General features: G+C 44.0%; 2 protein-coding genes across 2 annotated transcripts; both read left to right on the top strand.

Moving 5' to 3' along the window:
• Positions 1-1,083: 1,083 nt before the first annotated feature.
• si:dkey-73n8.3 (uncharacterized protein LOC100150965 homolog) lies at positions 1,084-4,627 on the top strand. The gene is made up of 7 exons (XM_067251281.1): positions 1,084-1,097; positions 1,846-1,961; positions 2,179-2,334; positions 2,447-2,551; positions 2,878-3,087; positions 3,467-3,659; positions 4,066-4,627. Exons 1-7 carry the CDS (start codon positions 1,084-1,086, stop codon positions 4,166-4,168), a joined length of 897 nt encoding a protein of 298 aa, XP_067107382.1. The 3' UTR covers positions 4,169-4,627.
• Positions 4,628-5,426: 799 nt separating this feature from the next.
• zgc:112332 (uncharacterized protein LOC553712 homolog) lies at positions 5,427-16,931 on the top strand. The gene is made up of 7 exons (XM_067251280.1): positions 5,427-5,485; positions 6,080-6,195; positions 8,175-8,330; positions 8,803-8,907; positions 9,725-9,934; positions 16,102-16,294; positions 16,544-16,931. Exons 1-7 carry the CDS (start codon positions 5,472-5,474, stop codon positions 16,644-16,646), a joined length of 897 nt encoding a protein of 298 aa, XP_067107381.1. The 5' UTR covers positions 5,427-5,471; the 3' UTR covers positions 16,647-16,931.
• The last annotated feature ends 964 nt before the right edge of the window (positions 16,932-17,895 follow it).

Here is a 17,895-nt window from a genome sequence, read left to right as displayed (position 1 = left end):
CCCCAGAGATGATAGACAACCTTTCATTAGAAAGACTAGCAGTTTCTCTCTGGAGCAAACATCCAGCTAGCGTAGCATGATGGCTAAGCTATTTCTGTCCCAACCACATGAGAAGTTAGTTGTGCTGAATTAGGTCTGCTTTTAAGGTTGTGTGTGTGTGTGTGTGTGGTACAGTAATTGTCTATCTCTCTGTGTGTGTGTGTGTGTGTGTTAGACAAATGTGCAATATGAGGACTGTGCTGTTTTCAAGTTGTTTTTGGATAGGAAAACAGGAAGTCCTGACCAACCTACACATGGTTTACATGAAGATCTCAGCTGCTTCACATCCCTGCTTCTCTCCTCGTCTCACAGGGACTGGTTTGAACGTGTTCTGTACAGCAGCATGCCCTCTAATGGACGTTTATCAGTTAGCTGGGAAGAAAGGTTTAGGATGTGAAGTTAGTGCGTTGTACATGGGAGCATGACATTAGACTGGTCTCTGTGAGTTCTTCAGATTCTCTATCTCTCTCTCTCCCCCCCTCACTTTTTCTCTCTCCTTTTCCCCCTTTCTCCTTTCTCCTCCTCCCTCTCTCCCTCTCTCTCTGTCTTTCTCCTCCTCCTTCCCCCCCCCCAATCCCCACTTCTCTCTATCTTTGTAGTGTGGTCCTCACTCTATCCTGGAAACCACCTGAACTTCTCACGAGGAAATACTGACACTACACACCCTCACTTGTCCATTAGGATAGTACTTGTGTTTCACCCAGGGGAATCTTGCACCAGATCAATTTTCCAAGAATCCAGTGATTCTGTTCATGCCTGGTTTCAAGATGCCCTCTGAACCCCCTTTGCAGATCAAGCTCAGATATCCTAACTGAATGCCGGAAGATGTTCTCTCTGACACACTTAATCAATCCAACACAACTTAATTGAGAATATGACATGGCATTGTCACACCCCAGAGCCTTTCAATGGTCCTCAAACAACTCTGAATCATGAGACACACACACACACATCCACGCATACACACACTAAATCTACATATCCTCAGAATATTCTAGTCTCTGTGTTGGAAGAGTAACTTCTCATCTCCCAGAGACATCAGCTATGCAGACCCTCAGGTACGTCTCTTTACGTTCTCTCAGCAGTGGATTCTAACTGAGGTACTGTTCAAATTCAACTGAATTGGAAAATGTCTACATTTCTTATCTTATTTTATTTTACATTTTATTTAGCTTAAAAAGCTTTTCAAACTCCTCAAGCTAATGAAGTATAATCAAATGATTTGTCTTAGGAAGCTCTGTTAAACATACTTGAGTAGAATCTAGACTGAAGTTTGAATTTCAATTACAGCTCTTTACCCACACCCCACACCAGATCTCTCTTCTTCTACAGCTCTTTACCCACACCCCACACCAGATCTCTCTTCTTCTACAGCTCTTTACCCAAACCCCACACCAGATCTCTCTTCTTCTACAGCTCTGTCACGGCCACAGCCGTGCCCCCCCTGGTTTCAGTTTTTTGTCCTGCCCTAGTGTTTCCCTGTCATTGTCTTCACCTGTTCTCGTTAGCGTTATTGTGTCCACCTGTGTGTCGTTTGGTTCTGTGTATTTAGGTTTCTGTTTTGTGTCCAGTCTTTGTCTTGTCCTTACAATACCTGTCCCTGTGAGTGCCCTATCTGTTCCCAGTTTTTTGAGAATTAAAACCCTTGTTTCGACCATGCCTCGCATCTCTCGTGCATTTGGGTCCTACCCCTCCTCACACCCTGACAAGCTCTTTACCAAAGCCCCAAACCAGATCTCTCTTCTTCTACAGCTCTCCAGCTGGTCGTATCTCAGTACCCAGAATCCCCTTCTCCTCCCTCCCCAGATCTGTCTTCTTCTCCAGCTGGGCGTCAGACGCGCGTCTGGAGGGGAGGACGGCCATAGTGACGGGAGCTAACACTGGCATCGGCAAGGAGACCGCCAGGGACCTGGCTAAAAGAGGTACACACACACACTATTAGATTAGATGCGCAGACACACACACACAGACAAACACAGATGGACACACAATGTTTTTAAGAAAAGTTGTGCCCATGAGCACAGAGAAAGACACACACACAATGTTACTCTAACACACACACTATATTACTCTAACACACACACTATATTACTGTAACACACACACACACACAGCGTGAGCTTGTGGTCCTGTCTACAGGAGCTCGTGTGATCCTGGCATGCAGAGACAAGACAAAGGCTGAGCAAGCAGTGAGTGACATCACCAAGGAGGTGGGAGGAGCCAAGGTGGTCGCTGGCCAATTGGATCTTGCCGACACTAAGTCCATATGTGAATTTGCAGAACATATCTACAATAGTGAGTCACGATGACACACACACACACACACACAGACACAGATGTTTGTTTGTCAATTGATGTTTTCTCCAGAATCACTGACCCAGACGTAACATTTGATTTCTTTGCTTAGCGGAAAAGGCTCTCCACATCCTGATCAACAATGCTGGTGTGGCCATGTGCCCCTACAGCACCACCGTGAATGGCTTTGAGACACAGTTTGGCGTGAACCACCTAGGTAGGACAACAGCCAATCACCAACCAGTAATAACGATGCAGACATGTTAATCCAAAGGGACTTTCAAGGTGGGATTTTAACCTATGAGTTCTTGCTCTGTAGTCACATGATCTACCACTGAACTATAACCATCCTAATGGGATGAAACTGCCTATGATGGACGCCTTGGAGGTAACTCATGCTAATTTTCCTCTCTTAATCTTTCTCCCTCTCTCTTTTTCTCTCTTTCTTTCTCTCATCCTTTCTTTCTCTCTTTTTCTGTCTTTCTTTCTTTCTTTCTCCCTCTCTCTTTCTCCCTCTCTCTTTCTCTCTCTTCCTTTCTCAAGGTCACTTCTTCCTTACGTTCCTCTTGCTGGACCTGCTGAAACACTCTGCCCCCTCAAGGGTCATCAACATCTCCTCGCTGGCTCACATGATGGGGAAGATCTGCTTTGAGGACCTGAACATGGAGAAGAGCTATCATCCTCTGAAGGCTTATGTTCAGAGCAAGCTGGCTAACGTCCTTTTTACCAGAGAACTGGCCAAGAGGGCTGAGGGTAACAGTGTGTGTGTGTGTGTGTGTGTGTGAGTTTGGGCATGTGAGTGAGTGTTTTTGGGTATGAGCGTGTGTGTGAGCGTGTGTGTATGCATGAACACTGGTATGTTTGTGTGAGTGTGTTTATGAACTTGTGTGTGTGTTGGGGGGAGGGGGCATGGAGAATGAATCTGAACACTGTTCTAGTATGACAGTCTCATGTCTAAACCACTGTTGCCTAAAGAAGAAAACACTTGAAACCTAAAACAGTCAAATTCCTTTTTTAAGCTGGTCACTTCCAGCTGACCTTTATACAATGTATGTGTGTGTGTGTGTGTGTGGTGATACTTGTTTGTGTGTGTGTGTGTGTGTGTGTGTGCTGCGATATGTGTGTGTGACAGCTCTAGGTGTGACAGCCTATGCTGTGGACCCAGGCGTCGTCAACACTGAGTTGGTTAGGCATCTGCAGCGCCCCCTGCAGGTGCTGATCAGCCGGTTCAGCTACCTGGTGAAGACTCCTGCGGAGGGGGCCCAGACCTCCCTCTACCTGGCTGTCACCCCAGAGAGTGAGCTCTGCACTGGGGGGTACTACAGGTCTGTCTCTCCGGGAACTCCAAAGACCTTGACTCAGCCTGTGACCCTGGATATGACCCCATCCATGAACTTCAGGTTGGAAGGAGATTGAAGCTGATTCTTTCATATTCTCTGATGTATTTTCTCCTCTCTGCTCTCCTCCCCTCCCCTATCCTCTCCTCTCTCCCCCTCTCCTCTCCTCTCCCCCCTACCCTCCCCTCTCCTCTCCTCTCCCCCCCTCTCCTCTCCCCCCTCCCCTTTCCTCTCCTCTACTCTCCCCCCCTCTCCTCCTCCTCCCCTCTACTCTCCCCTCTCCTCTCCCCCCCTCTCCTCTCTCCTCCTCCCCTCTCCCCTCTCCTCTCCCCTCTCCTCTCCCCCCCTCTCCTCCCCTCTCCTCTCCCCCCCTCTCCTCTCCTCTCCTCCTCAGGAGCTGTGCTGAGGCGTTGTGTTCCAAGGCTGGTCTTGATGATGGTACTGCTCTTAAACTCTGGACCGTGAGCTGCCACCTGCTTGGGATACGCTGGCAATGAAGAGCCACACACACATACATGCACACACACACACGCACACATATATGCATGTAAGCATACACACCTCCCTTGCATCTCCCAATCTCTCTCTTTCTGTCTTTCTCTCTTGAGTTATGTATGAACATTAATTAAGCACACTTTTATGATGCATGTTGTTCTTGTCTGTCAGTTTAAAGTTTGGGACAGTCAAGATGCAGACTAGTAGAAGTCACTAGTGGCTGGTGTTAGGGTAGAACTTCAGATACACTGTCGCTACAGTACAGTAATAACAGTGTGACTGTGTGACAAGATGAGATGTATTATGGTGGTCTTTGGCATCAAATCGTTTATCAATACGTGTTCAGAGAGAAAATGTTGGATTGAGTGAATCAATGTAAGGATTGATATGACATTAATGCATGTTAGCTTTTGTCTTGTGTTCTGGACCGCGGTGAAATAAAAAACGAGAATGAACCATAACCTTGTCAGTCTTTTGAAAGACTGTAGGTTTTAGAACAAATCTGTCGAACAAGTGTGCTTGTTCGACAGATTTGTTCGACAAAAGTGTGCTTGTGGGAACCTCTAGCGTGCAAAGGCAGTATTGCTATCAGTAAATCCAGAGTTAGCCTACGTATTTCTTACTTTCTTTCAAAGAGCAATGGCTGAAACAATGATGTGCTCTAAAAGCAGGAATGCTATTGACGTAATTCATTTTAAATAATAATACTTACTGTGAGTCGCTCTGGATAAGAGTGTCTGCTAAATGACTAAATGTAAATGTAATAATTGTATGCCAGGCACAAAAAGGACATCTCCATGTTGACAAGCGAGTTTCATGTGTTTAACTTCAACAAAGTGATCTTATAAATTGTTTAAGTGTGTCATGTTCCTGTTGAAACTTCCGGCATCAACGTCGTGCTGACAAATCAGACAATATTGTGCAACTACAGTATCTTTGTAAATTAACACAAAGGGGCCTTCGCCTACCAAACAGAATAACATAAATGATGTTGACTGAGAGACGACTGTTGTGTACCCCTATGGATTGCAGAAGTAAATATAGTAGTAGTAAAATAGTAAGTAGTGGCCTTTTATTGGCTCTAACAGCCCAGGGGTAAGCTTCTTTCACACCCGCTCGATAGGTAAGGGAGACTTCGGTCGAGCCACGTGATTGTAGCTCCCGCTATGTGTGTGACGGGCCGGGGTGGGCGGCGACAGCAGACACGGAACGTATCAACTGATGAATGTAAAGAGCAAACTTGAGTTAAGCTTTTGAGGTTAAACTTAAAGCGTCGCCGTGCTGAAGAAATCATCACCAAGAACAATGCATGCAATTAGGTAAGTCAGTGCTCCCTTATCTGAATTATTCATCATACAATCGTCAGTTGTATTCACATTTTTGTGTCTAAATATTGGACATAGAATTGGACGATCTATGATGTATATATTTTGAAAAACATCTTGTTTTAACCTTCATCACATTTTCTAACATTCAAAGTTCGTGAATTGTTCTGTGCGGACGATATTATACAGTATTGAGTATCTGGGTAGTGAGAATATTATTAGTAGTAATACTATTATTATTAATATTTACATTTATTAGTGTACCAAACCTAATATTTTGGATTTGTTTCAGTCGCATCTCTCTGATGGTGTAACTAAAGCCATTGTTATGTGCGAATCTCTGACTAACACTGTTTATTAATGAAGGAATCTGTTCCCCCTGTTGCCTTGGAGATGTCCAAATCTGGTGTTAGAAATCACTTTGTGAGGTGACGTGTGTTTGGTGAATGTGTTTTTCATAATACAGACATTCCTAATTATATTTCCTGTTCTTGAAACACTGTTGAATGTACAGTGTGCCTCTATCTGGCTATGTTGAACATTACCTTTATGACTCTGTGTGTGTGTGTGTGTGTTTGTGTGTGTCAGGAACTGTGTGTGTGGCCGTTGGTCATCTGATGTCAGGTTGGACGGCCAAACTGTCCTCATTACAGGAGCTAACACTGGGATTGGCAAGGAGACCGCTCGAGACCTGGCCAGGAGAGGTACACACACACACACACACACACATGCCTGGTGTCTTTATGTATCTCAGCTCTCATAACATGTGCAGGTGTCTGTGCTGCTGGCAGCAAGACTGGGCTAGCCCTGCCTCTAGGTGTGAGGATAGCCCTGCCTCTAGGTGTGAGGATAACCCTGCCTCTAGGTGTGAGGATAACCCTGCCTCTAGGTGTGAGGATAGCCCTGCCTCTAGGTGTGAGGATAGCCCTGCGTCTAGGTGTGAGGATAGCCCTGCGTCTAGGTGTGAGGATAGCCCTGCCTCTAGGTGTGAGGATAGCCCTGCCTCTAGGTGTGAGGATAGCCCTGCGTCTAGGTGTGAGGATAGCCCTGCCTCTAGGTGTGAGGATAGCCCTGCCTCTAGGTGTGAGGATAGCCCTGCCTCTAGGTGTGAGGATAGCCCTGCCTCTAGGTGTGAGGATAGCCCTGCCTCTAGGTGTGAGGATAGCCCTGCCTCTAGGTGTGAAGATAGCCCTGCCTCTGTGTCCATGCAGCTGTGGTCCTGCTTTCCCTTTAGAAACGGGCTACATTATAAACCCTGCTAGTGTGGGATAAGTCAGAGTAGGGGACAGAGGGGGCTTTGTCAGGGCGCTCTCCTCAGGCTCCAGCACTCCACAGGGCACACAGGGACACACTGACGCACGTACACACATACACACCCTAACACAAGTACACACAGGGACACATACACACACACACACATGCACACAGATACAGGTACACACAGAAACACACACATATGCACAACACATACACACACACAGACACACACACTAACGAAGATAAAAGCTGGTTCTGGATACTTGATTTCTTTTGTTCCATTGGCTGTATTTGAAAAGCTTGGTGCAGCACTCAGTACCTCTCACAAAAATCTCAAGTGTGTGTGTTTGTGTATGTGTCTGTGTTTCTGCTTGTGTGTGAATGAGTGTGTGTCTGTGAGTTCAGACAGTTTGTGTGTTCAGGCGTTGCTTCCCTATAGTTGGGCAGATAAGCATAGCAGGGTAGAGACTGGAAAGGGATTGCTTTAAACTCTTTGGTTTTTGTAAAGTTTGAACTCAGAGTTTGTCTGTGTCTATTTCAAGAGTCGTTTTGGGAAAAAATGGGATATTAGAAGAAATACATCAGTTCGATTGTTCTCATCATCTGGAAAGGTACAACATTTTGCGTTGTACATCAGCAAGACAAACAGAAAGGATTCAACGAAAGTGAACTTTCATTTATTTGTCCTTGCAGCTCACTTCAGCCCGCTCGATGTACAGCCTTGAAAAACCTCCATTAGTCTGCTCCCCCTGCCTCTCTGGTGCTGACAGACCTCTCATCTACAGTCTGTACAGAAGTCGACGTTCTCTGATAAACAACATCAACAGTTTACCATGTAGTGTCTAACCAAAACGATTTTCTCTTTTTTTAGCAAATGTTTTCCCCTGGCATGAAGTCATAGGGGATCATTGCTTAGTGAGCTCAGGGCTTGAGTCAGCTGTCCCCCCCTCACCATTCCCTTCACCCCTCCCTCCCCCCCTTCACCCCTCCCTCCTCCCTCTCTTAGAACCCTCCGCTAATTGTTTATTTATTGTTTGTCTTTAATTATAATGACTCTGCTGCCAGGGAATTTAAGAAACCATGAAGTGTCCCACATAACAACAGGGAGAGCAGAACAAAGCCATGATAGATTCCAGACTGAACACTCCAACGGAATGATGGTTCTTTGCCATAATTACTAGTTATTGTGGCATTGTGTGTGTGTGGGTATGTGTGTTTCTTTGTGTGTGTGTTTCTTTGTGTGTGTGTGCCCTCATTTACCGCTGTCATGGTTCATTAGCAATCTTTTCTAAATGAGACAAAGTTGCTAAATGAGCGCTGAGAGCACAGTGCACCGCTCTCTCACCCCAACTTTAGCCAAACAAAACAGTCCTGGTGTTGACGTCATCAACCAAGCCAGTGACCTGTTTACCCCCGACCTCTCCAGGCGCTCGCATCATCATGGCCTGCAGGGACGTGGAGAAGGCGGAGTCTGCCAGGACGGAGATCATGGACGATGCCGGGAACGAGGAGGTGGTGGTGAGAAAGCTGGATCTCTCCAGCACCTCGTCCATCAGGGAGCTGGCTGAGATCATCAACAGGGGTACACAACTCGTTTCAAAGTGTTCTTGTGACACTGTGAAGTGTTTACATAGTGCAGGGTATCACCAGAGTGGACTTAAACAAGTAAAAACAAGCGAAGAGTAAAATGAACACTGCTGGTGTTAAATGAAGACTGTAAGAACTTTACAAACAAATATACATGTATTTACTCTCTGAGTCTGTTGGGGTCACGTCCTTGGGCAATAGGCCCGTGGTGCTGTCTCAGTGGTGAGTAATTATGCGCCATATGGCCACATGATTGAGGCTATATTTGGATACAATTATATAAAAGCGCCTTAGTTGCAATCTTGGTAAACTACCCGAAGCACCAGTTTTCCTAACTTTGATAAACTACCATAAGTGAAAATGCTCTCTAAAAAGCCTCCCAAAATTGGAGGGAAAACAAGGACAGAAGTCTGTAAGAAAATACGTTTAAAATATTTTCTAACTGTTGGTCCTGTTTGTGTTTCCAGAGGAGCAGAAGCTTAACATCCTCATAAACAACGCTGGCATCATGATGTGTCCGTACTCTAAGACTACAGACGGCTTTGAAACGCAGTTTGGGGTCAATCACCTAGGTAACACACGTCACCTAGGCAACGCACGTCACCTAGGCAACACACTTCACCTAGGCAACACACGTCACCTAGGCAACACACATTAGGAAGTGTTCATGAAGAGGAATAACCTTAAACTTTACACAAGAACAAATGACAGGCATGCAAACATGCGTGTGTATGTAATCGACTTACCGTTTAGACAAGCACTAAAGCACACCGTGTTTCCTGTTATTTTGTCTGTCATAGACTTGACTCCATGAACACACAAACAAATGCCTAGTGGGGACCCTAATACAACCAGTCCTATTTAGCGGATTCTTAATCTGATTATGTGATTAGCTATATTGAATTAGTATAGGCATGCAACTATTGCAGGAATGAATATGTCTAGTTTTTTCCCTTGTTGTAAAGTTTGTTTGGGTGGGCTTACTTTGCTCTTGTTACTGTAGATCTCTCTCTAGGCTCCTGTCTAGACGACACCCAGTCACCGGTTCAGTTGGGTAGACAGTGTAAACCTGACGTTTGGAATATATACACTATATACATAGTCACTGCTTTTCCTTTTGTGGCTGAACCCAAGTCAAACTCACATTACTTCCTCTAGGTCACTTCCTGTAGGTTACTTCCTGTTGACCTTCCAGCTAGGAGCTGCGTTAGACTGAGCTCCCTTTCTGAACACATGGAAGCACATCCTGAGAATGTCCTGTCACACAACCCCCTTCCTTTGACCGTACATTTCAGTCAGATAGTTCAGTCATCTGCACCCTCTTGTCCTTGTGTTGAGCCCTGCTCTTGTGGCTGAACACCAAGTCAAACTCACGTTAACTTCCTTTAGGTCACTTCCTGTTGACCTACCTGCTGCTGGACCTAATCAAGCGATCGGCGCCGGCTCGCATCGTCAACGTGGCGTCCGTGGCCCACACCTGGACGGGCCTGCGATTGGACGACATCAACAGCGAGCGAAGCTACGACAGTGTGAAAGCTTACGGGCAAAGCAAACTAGCCAACGTCCTGAGCACGCGCTCACTAGCCAAGCGTCTGCGAGGTAAGTCTCTGAGTTACCTGACGACATGAACGCAGGGCCGAGTTGAGCAATATGACGGCCGGATTAGCGAGCATCGTCAAAGTCTAAAGGAAACGAGAGTCTTGTTTACACTTCCAAGTTACAAGTTCCTTCAAATCTATGGAAACGGAAGTATAAAAAGGTTAAATGTTTATTTGAAATGAGGACATCATGATTCATGTAATCTAAGTTATACTTCGTTTTTCTTTAATTTAACATTCATGTAGCAGACGCTTTTATCCAAAGCGATGTACAAAAAGTACTGAGCAAGGAAGGTTCGAATTACGGGGGGGGCTTGGGGGGAGGCTTGACCCTCCTAATTAAGACTTGGACCAACCCAAAAGAGGTTGGTTAGTATGTGTGTTTTGGATAAAATTACCAAAGGGGTTAATATGTGTGTTTTGGGGTAAATGGCCTAAGGGGTTAGTATGTGTGTTTTGGGGTAAATGACCAAAGGGGTTAGTATATGTGTTTTGGATGAAATGACCAAAGGGGTTGGTATGTGTATTTTGGATGAAATGACCAAAGGGGTTAAGCATGTGTGTTTTGGATAAAATGACCAAAGGGGTTAGTATGTGTGTTTTGGGGTAAATGACCAAAGGGGTTAGCATGTGAGTTTAGAGGTAAATGACCAAAGGGGTTAGCATGTGTGTTTTGGATGAAATGACCAAAGGGGTTAGCACGTGTGTTTTGGATGAAATGACCAAAGGGGTTAGTATGTGTGTTTTGGATAAAAGGACCAAAGGGGTTAGCGTGTGTGTTTTGGATAGAATGACCAAAGGGGTTAGTGTGTGTGTTTTGGATAGAATGACCAAAGGGGTTAGTGTGTGTGTTTTGAGGTAAATGACCAAAGGGGTTAGCATGTGAGTTTTGTGGTAAATGACCAAAGGGGTTAGCATGTGTGTTTTGGGGTAAATGACCAAAGAGGTTAGCATGTGTGTTTTGGATAAAATGACCAAAGGGGTTAGTATGTGTGTTTTGGATAAAAGGACCAAAGGGGTTAGCATGTGTGTTTTGGATAAAATGACCAAAGGGGTTAGTGTGTGTGTTTTGAGGTAAATGACCAAAGGGGTTAGTATGTGTGTTTTGGGGTAAATGACCAAAGGGGTTAGTAGGCCTATGTGTGTTTCGGGGGAAATGACCAAAGGGGTTAGTATGTGTGTTTCGGGGTAAATGACCAAAGGGGTTAGCATGTGTGTTTTGGATTAAATGACCAAAGGGGTTAGCATGTGTGTTTTGGATAAAATGACCAAAGGGGTTAGTGTGTGTGTTTTGGGGTAAATGACCAAAGGGGTTAGTATGTGTGTTTTGGGGTAAATGACCAAAGGGGTTAGCATGTGTGTTTTGGGGTAAATGACCAAAGGGGTTAGTAGGCCTATGTGTGTTTTGGGGTAAATGACCAAAGGGGTTAGTAGGCCTATGTGTGTTTTGAGGTAAATGGCCAAAGGGGTTAGTATGTGTGTTTTGGGGTAAATGACCAAAGGGGTTAGTATGTGTGTTTTGGGGTAAATGACCAAAGGGGTTAGTATGTGTGTTTTGGGGTAAATGACCAAAGGGGTTAGTAGGCCTATGTGTGTTTCGGGGGAAATGACCAAAGGGGTTAGTATGTGTGTTTTAGATGAAATGACCAAAGGGGTTAGTATGTGTGTTTTGGGGTAAATGACCAAAGGGGTTAGCATGTGAGTTTTGTGGTAAATGACCAAAGGGGTTAGCATGTGTGTTTTGGATGAAATGACCAAAGGGGTTAGCATGTGTGTTTTGGATGAAATGACCAAAGGGGTTAGCATGTGTGTTTTGGATAAAATGACCAAAGGGGTTAGCATGTGTGTTTTGGGGTAAATGACCAAAGGGGTTAGTATGTGTGTTTTTGATTAATTGACCAAAGGGGTTAGCATGTGTGTTTTGGATAAAATGACCAAAGGGGTTAGCATGTGTGTTTTGGGGTAAATGACCAAAGAAGTTAGCACGTGTGTTTTGGATAAAATGACCAAAGGGGTTAGCATGTGTGTTTTGGGGTAAATGACCAAAGAGGTTAGCATGTGTGTTTTGGATAAAATGACCAAAGGGGTTAGTATGTGTGTTTTGGATAAAAGGACCAAAGGGGTTAGCATGTGTGTTTTGGATGAAATGACCAAAGGGGTTAGCATATGTGTTTTGGATAAAATGACCAAAGGGGTTAGTATGTGTGTTTTGAGGTAAATGACCAAAGGGGTTAGTATGTGTGTTTTGGGGTAAATGACCAAAGGGGTTAGTAGGCCTATGTGTGTTTCGGGGTAAATGACCAAAGGGGTTAGTATGTGTGTTTTGTGGAAAATGACCAAAGGGGTTATTAAGTGTGTTTTGAATAAAATGACCAAAGGGGTTAGTGTGTGTGTTTTGGGGTAAATGACCAAAGGGGTTAGTATGTGTGTTTTGGGGTAAATGACCAAAGGGGTTAGCATGTGTGTTTTGGGGTAAATGACCAAAGAGGTTAGCATGTGTGTTTTGGATAAAATGACCAAAGGGGTTAGTATGTGTGTTTTGGATAAAAGGACCAAAGGGGTTAGCGTGTGTGTTTTGGATAGAATGACCAAAGGGGTTAGTGTGTGTGTTTTGAGGTAAATGACCAAAGGGGTTAGCATGTGAGTTTTGTGGTAAATGACCAAAGGGGTTAGCATGTGTGTTTTGGGGTAAATGACCAAAGAGGTTAGCATGTGTGTTTTGGATAAAATGACCAAAGGGGTTAATATGTGTGTTTTGGATAAAAGGACCAAAGGGGTTAGCATGTGTGTTTTGGATAAAATGACCAAAGGGGTTAGTGTGTGTGTTTTGAGGTAAATGACCAAAGGGGTTAGTATGTGTGTTTTGGGGTAAATGACCAAAGGGGTTAGTAGGCCTATGTGTGTTTCGGGGGAAATGACCAAAGGGGTTAGCATGTGAGTTTTGTGGTAAATGACCAAAGGGGTTATTAAGTTTGTTTTGGATAAAATGACCAAAGGGGTTAGCATGTGTGTTTTGGGGTAAATGACCAAAGAGGTTAGCATGTGTGTTTTGGATAAAAGGACTAAAGGGGTTAGCATGTGTGTTTTGGGGTAAATGACCAAAGAAGTTAGCACGTGTGTTTTGGATAAAATGACCAAAGGGGTTAGTATGTGTGTTTTGGGGTAAATGGCCAAAGGGGTTAGTATGTGTGTTTTGGGGTAAATGACCAAAGGGGTTAGCATGTGTGTTTTTGATTAAATGACCAAAGGGGTTAGCATGTGTGTTTTGGATAAAATGACCAAAGGGGTTAGCATGTGTGTTTTGGATAAAATGACCAAAGGGGTTAGCATGTGAGTTTTGGGGTAAATGACCAAAGGGGTTAGCATGTGTGTTTTTGATTAAATGACCAAAGGGGTTAGCATGTGTGTTTTGGGTAAAATGACCAAAGGGGTTAGCATGTGAGTTTTGTGGTAAATGACCAAAGGGGTTAAGCATGTGTGTTTTGTGGTAAATGACCAAAGGGGTTAGCATGTGTGTTTTGGGGTAAATGACCAAAGGGGTTAGCATGTGTGTTTTGGGGTAAATGACCAAAGGGGTTAGCATGTGTGTTTTGGGGTAAATGACCAAAGGGGTTAGCATGTGTGTTTTGGGGTAAATGACCAAAGGGGTTAGCATGTGTGTTTCGGGGGAAATGACCAAAGGGGTTAGCATGTGTGTTTTTGATTAAATGACCAAACGGGTTAATATGTGCGTTTTGGATAAAATGACCAAAGGGGTTAGTATGTGTGTTTTGGGGTATATGGCCAAAGGGGTTAGTATGTGTGTTTTGGGGTATATGGCCAAAGGGGTTAGTATGTGTGTTTTGGATGAAATTACCAAAGGGGTTAGCATGTGTGTTTTGGGGTAAATGACCAAGGGGGTTAGTATGTGTGTTTTGGATGAAATGACCAAAGGGGTTAGTATATGTGTTTTGGATGAAATGACCAAAGGGGTTAGTATATGTGTTTTGGATGAAATGACCAAAGGGGTTAGTATGTGTGTTTTGGGGTAAATGACCAAAGGGGTTAGTATGTGTGTTTTAGATGAAATGACCAAAGGGGTTAGTATGTGTGTTTTGGGGTAAATGACCAAAGGGGTTAGTATGTGTGTTTTGGATGAAATGACCAAAGGGGTTAGTATGTGTGTTTTGGGGTAAATGACCAAAGGGGTTAGTATGTGTGTTTTGGATGAAATGACCAAAGGGGTTAGTATGTGTGTTTTGGGGTAAATGACCAAGGGGGTTAGCATGTGTGTTTTGGGGTAAATGACCAAGGGGGTTAGCATGTGTGTTTTGGGGTAAATGACCAAAGGGGTTAGCATGTGTGTTTTGGGGTAAATGACCAAAGGGGTTAGCATGTGTGTTTTGGGGTAAATGACCAAAGGGGTTAGCATGTGTGTTTTGGGGTAAATGACCAAAGGGGTTAGCATTTGTGTTTTGGGGTAAATGACCAAAGGGGTTAGCATGTGTGTTTCGGGGGAAATGACCAAAGGGGTTAGCATGTGTGTTTTTGATTAAATGACCAAACGGGTTAATATGTGCGTTTTGGATAAAATGACCAAAGGGGTTAGCATGTGTGTTTTGGGGTATATGGCCAAAGGGGTTAGTATGTGTGTTTTGGATGAAATGACCAAAGGGGTTAGTGTATGTGTTTTGGGGTAAATGACCAAAGGGGTTAGCATGTGTGTTTTGGATAAAATAACCAAAGGGGTTAGTATGTGTGTTTTGGGGTAAATGGCCAAAGGGGTTAGCATGTGTGTTTTGGGGTAAATGACCAAGGGGGTTAGCATGTGTGTTTTGTGGTAAATGACCAAAGGGGTTAGCATGTGTGTTTTGGGGTAAATGACCAAGGGGGTTAGCATGTGTGTTTTGGGGTAAATGACCAAGGGGGTTAGTATGTGTGTTTTGGGGTAAATGACCAAAGGGGTTAGCATGTGTGTTTTGTGGTAAATGACCAAAGGGGTTAGCATGTGTGTTTTGGGGTAAATGACCAAGGGGGTTAGTATCAGGGTTTGAATTGTGGGGGTCTTGGGGGGGGGTTTGACCCCCCTCATTAAGACTTGGACCCCATGAAAGAGGTAAAAACAACAAGTCGCGGGGACTGATACATTTATATATCGTTCTTACCTGTAATCAGAAACGCCCTGGAGAAGAAGTTGACCCCCCCCCCCCGATTATCATTGTATATTTTGCACTTTGGTTAGCAGAAGATCAAAGTGCATAGTGCGTCAGTGGTCAGAGACATGGAACGGTCTGTCTTTACTTGGAATAATTGCAAAGTAATCTCATATCAGCTACCAGCCACGGTGAACAAAAATATTACCACAGTGCAACATAACTCCTGTTAAGGCTGATTGACAGCATGACTTTGGAACAGACACAGGTGTTTTTGCTCCACTCACGCAGGGAGAATAATATTTCCTGTTCTTGATCTTCTCGACAGGATGTTTAAGATTGTAGAGAATGTCCAGCATTTGACGTCCTTAAGGAAAGCCTGCATCTGTCAACACGAGATAAAACAGAATTAGGGGAAGTATGTGGTTGACCCTGTGTGTGTCTGTAAATGTGCTTGAGTATCCCCGTGTGTGTGAATGTGCGTGTCCTTGTGTGTGTGTGTGTGTGTGTGTGCGAGAGAGTGTGTGTTTAAGTTTGGGTGTATGAAGTGTGTAGGCCTTTGTGTGTGTTTAAGTTTAGGTGCGTGTGTGTGTGTCAAGAGTGTGTGTTAATGCATGGGTGTGTAAGGGAACGTGTACCGTATGAGGCTGTTGGCAGGGTACTGGCTGCATACAGACATTTCCTCATATATTTATAGAACAGGTTCTTTGGGATGCAAGTGGGAGAACAAGAGCATGGAAGGGTGGCCTGTGTGGTCTGAGTGGTGTGTCTGAGCGGTTATTGGTCCTGTTCCTCTTAACTGTTTTCCTAGTGGCCTAACCTGTGTCATGCAGTTTAAACCTTACAAAGTACCTCTAAATAATTCAAATCCCACGTGAGCTAACATTCGTATAAACAAAAATGTAACAAATACAAATACTTTTTTTTTTTTACATTCATCAAGGTATTCATTAAGTAGGCGCTTTGACTGTATATGATAACCTGCACATGTATGTGCAAGCGGCATGTAAGCATGTAGAGCGTGTGTTCCTTGCAGGGACGGGGGTGAGTGTGTTCTCACTGCATCCCGGGGTGGTGCGGTCTGACCTGTGGAGGCACCTCAACACAGGTGTTCAGCTGGCCGTGAAGGTGTTCAGCATCTTCAGCAAGACCACAGTGGAGGGAGCGCAGACCAGCATCTACTGTGCTGTTCAGCCAGGACTGGAGGCAGAGAGTGGGGGGTACTACAGGTACAGACACGCAGACACACACATGCACACAGTGTGTTCCCTTACACACACAGATACACATGCACAGAGCATGTTTGGCCCTACTGAAATCTTGTGTGTGTTTTCTTTTCTTTATTTTTATTTAACCTTTATTTACCCAGGCAAGATCATTCAGAACAAATTCTTATTTACAGTGATGGCCTGTGTGTGTAGTGGTAGGATCATGCTTGGTTCTCATGGTGTTTTGCATGTGTGTGTGTGTGTAAACAGTGACTGTGCTCCAGCTCGTTGCTCCAGAGCGGCGTCGGACGAGGAACTGGCAGAGAAGCTGTGGGAGGTTAGCTGCAAGATGCTGGAGCTCGCCTGGGAGTAGAGACAGGCCACGCCCCTACGCCCACTACAGTATCTCAGAATCCTTTCACTGGCCAAGTCCATCTACTACACCGTCCTACAGTGTAGAAACACTGCTACATTCTGGAATCCCATTCTACGTTCTAGAACACAGTATTCTACGTTGTAGAGTCCCACTCTGCGTTCTAGAAAACCATTGTACATCTACAACAGAACACTTCATGTATTGTAATCCAGTTCTACGTTCTAGAATATCGTTTTTATACATTCTAGAACACTGCCGTGATTAATGTATTATCATGAATTATAGGGAAGGCAATCATTTTTTTGGTATTGTCCCAGGTTGAACACTATGTATGAAGTGTTTCTATAGTCTGACTCCTGTGTATATAGTAGTATTATCTCTTCATTACTATCACAAAGAAAAACTGAGTTAAGTACATAAAAACAACTGTTGCATGGTTCACAAGTATGAAAGTGCATCACTTTCAGCTGTAGAGAAGCTGAGAGAGTTGTTTTACTGGTTCTATAAATCAGGGTATTGTGTCAGTATTATGAGAACTTCATTAAGTTTAGTTTCAGTTTGATTAAAATGTACATGGTTGTGATCTATGGTAGCATAATTATTTACATACACTACCAGTTTGTGTATGAAGTATTAAAACAAATTCTAATCATACCCTGTGTTAAGTGAATTCAAGCATGCTTTGTTGAAAAAATTTTTTGGCCAGGATTATTTAGCCCAACAGCAAGGCTTTCTAGGTTTACACATGACTGTGTGCATGACTAAAAAGCTGCTGCAAGGATTAAGAGGAATTTGCTTCTGAACCCTGGGTTGGTGTGGTAAAACTGAACCTAGTCTGTTCATCAGCAAACTGTACAATGGTCTCACAAGCCCCATGGCCCACCTAACATCATGAGTTTCTTGGAACCTGTGGGTGGTCCATAACTAAAGAGAATAGGCCTAGACTTCCATGTGATTCCTGTAATTAGATTTTATTTTGCCTAAAACACAGGGCGAGAACCGTAGGCTTGTAACACGGTGAAGCATAGCTCCACAATGCAATGGTTACGATGACAATTAAGAGGATCAAATTAAAGAATGACCAGTATGTAGTCAACATAATCTCCTTGTAGTCGTATCCTTAGCTAACCTTGTGTAGTATACTAGTTATGCCAGTATGGTTTTATTGTGTTCTTACTTTGTGTTTTAATGTGTCTATTTGCTCTGAACTGTGCAACAAACTGCCTCCCTGAATACAGTAAAGTTT

Source organism: Osmerus mordax, chromosome 15, assembly GCF_038355195.1.
Source record: "Osmerus mordax isolate fOsmMor3 chromosome 15, fOsmMor3.pri, whole genome shotgun sequence".
Taxonomy (NCBI): Eukaryota; Metazoa; Chordata; class Actinopteri; order Osmeriformes; family Osmeridae; genus Osmerus; species Osmerus mordax.
The sequence above is the reverse complement of the archived record's forward strand: the minus strand, read 5'-3'. Positions and strand labels throughout refer to the sequence as shown.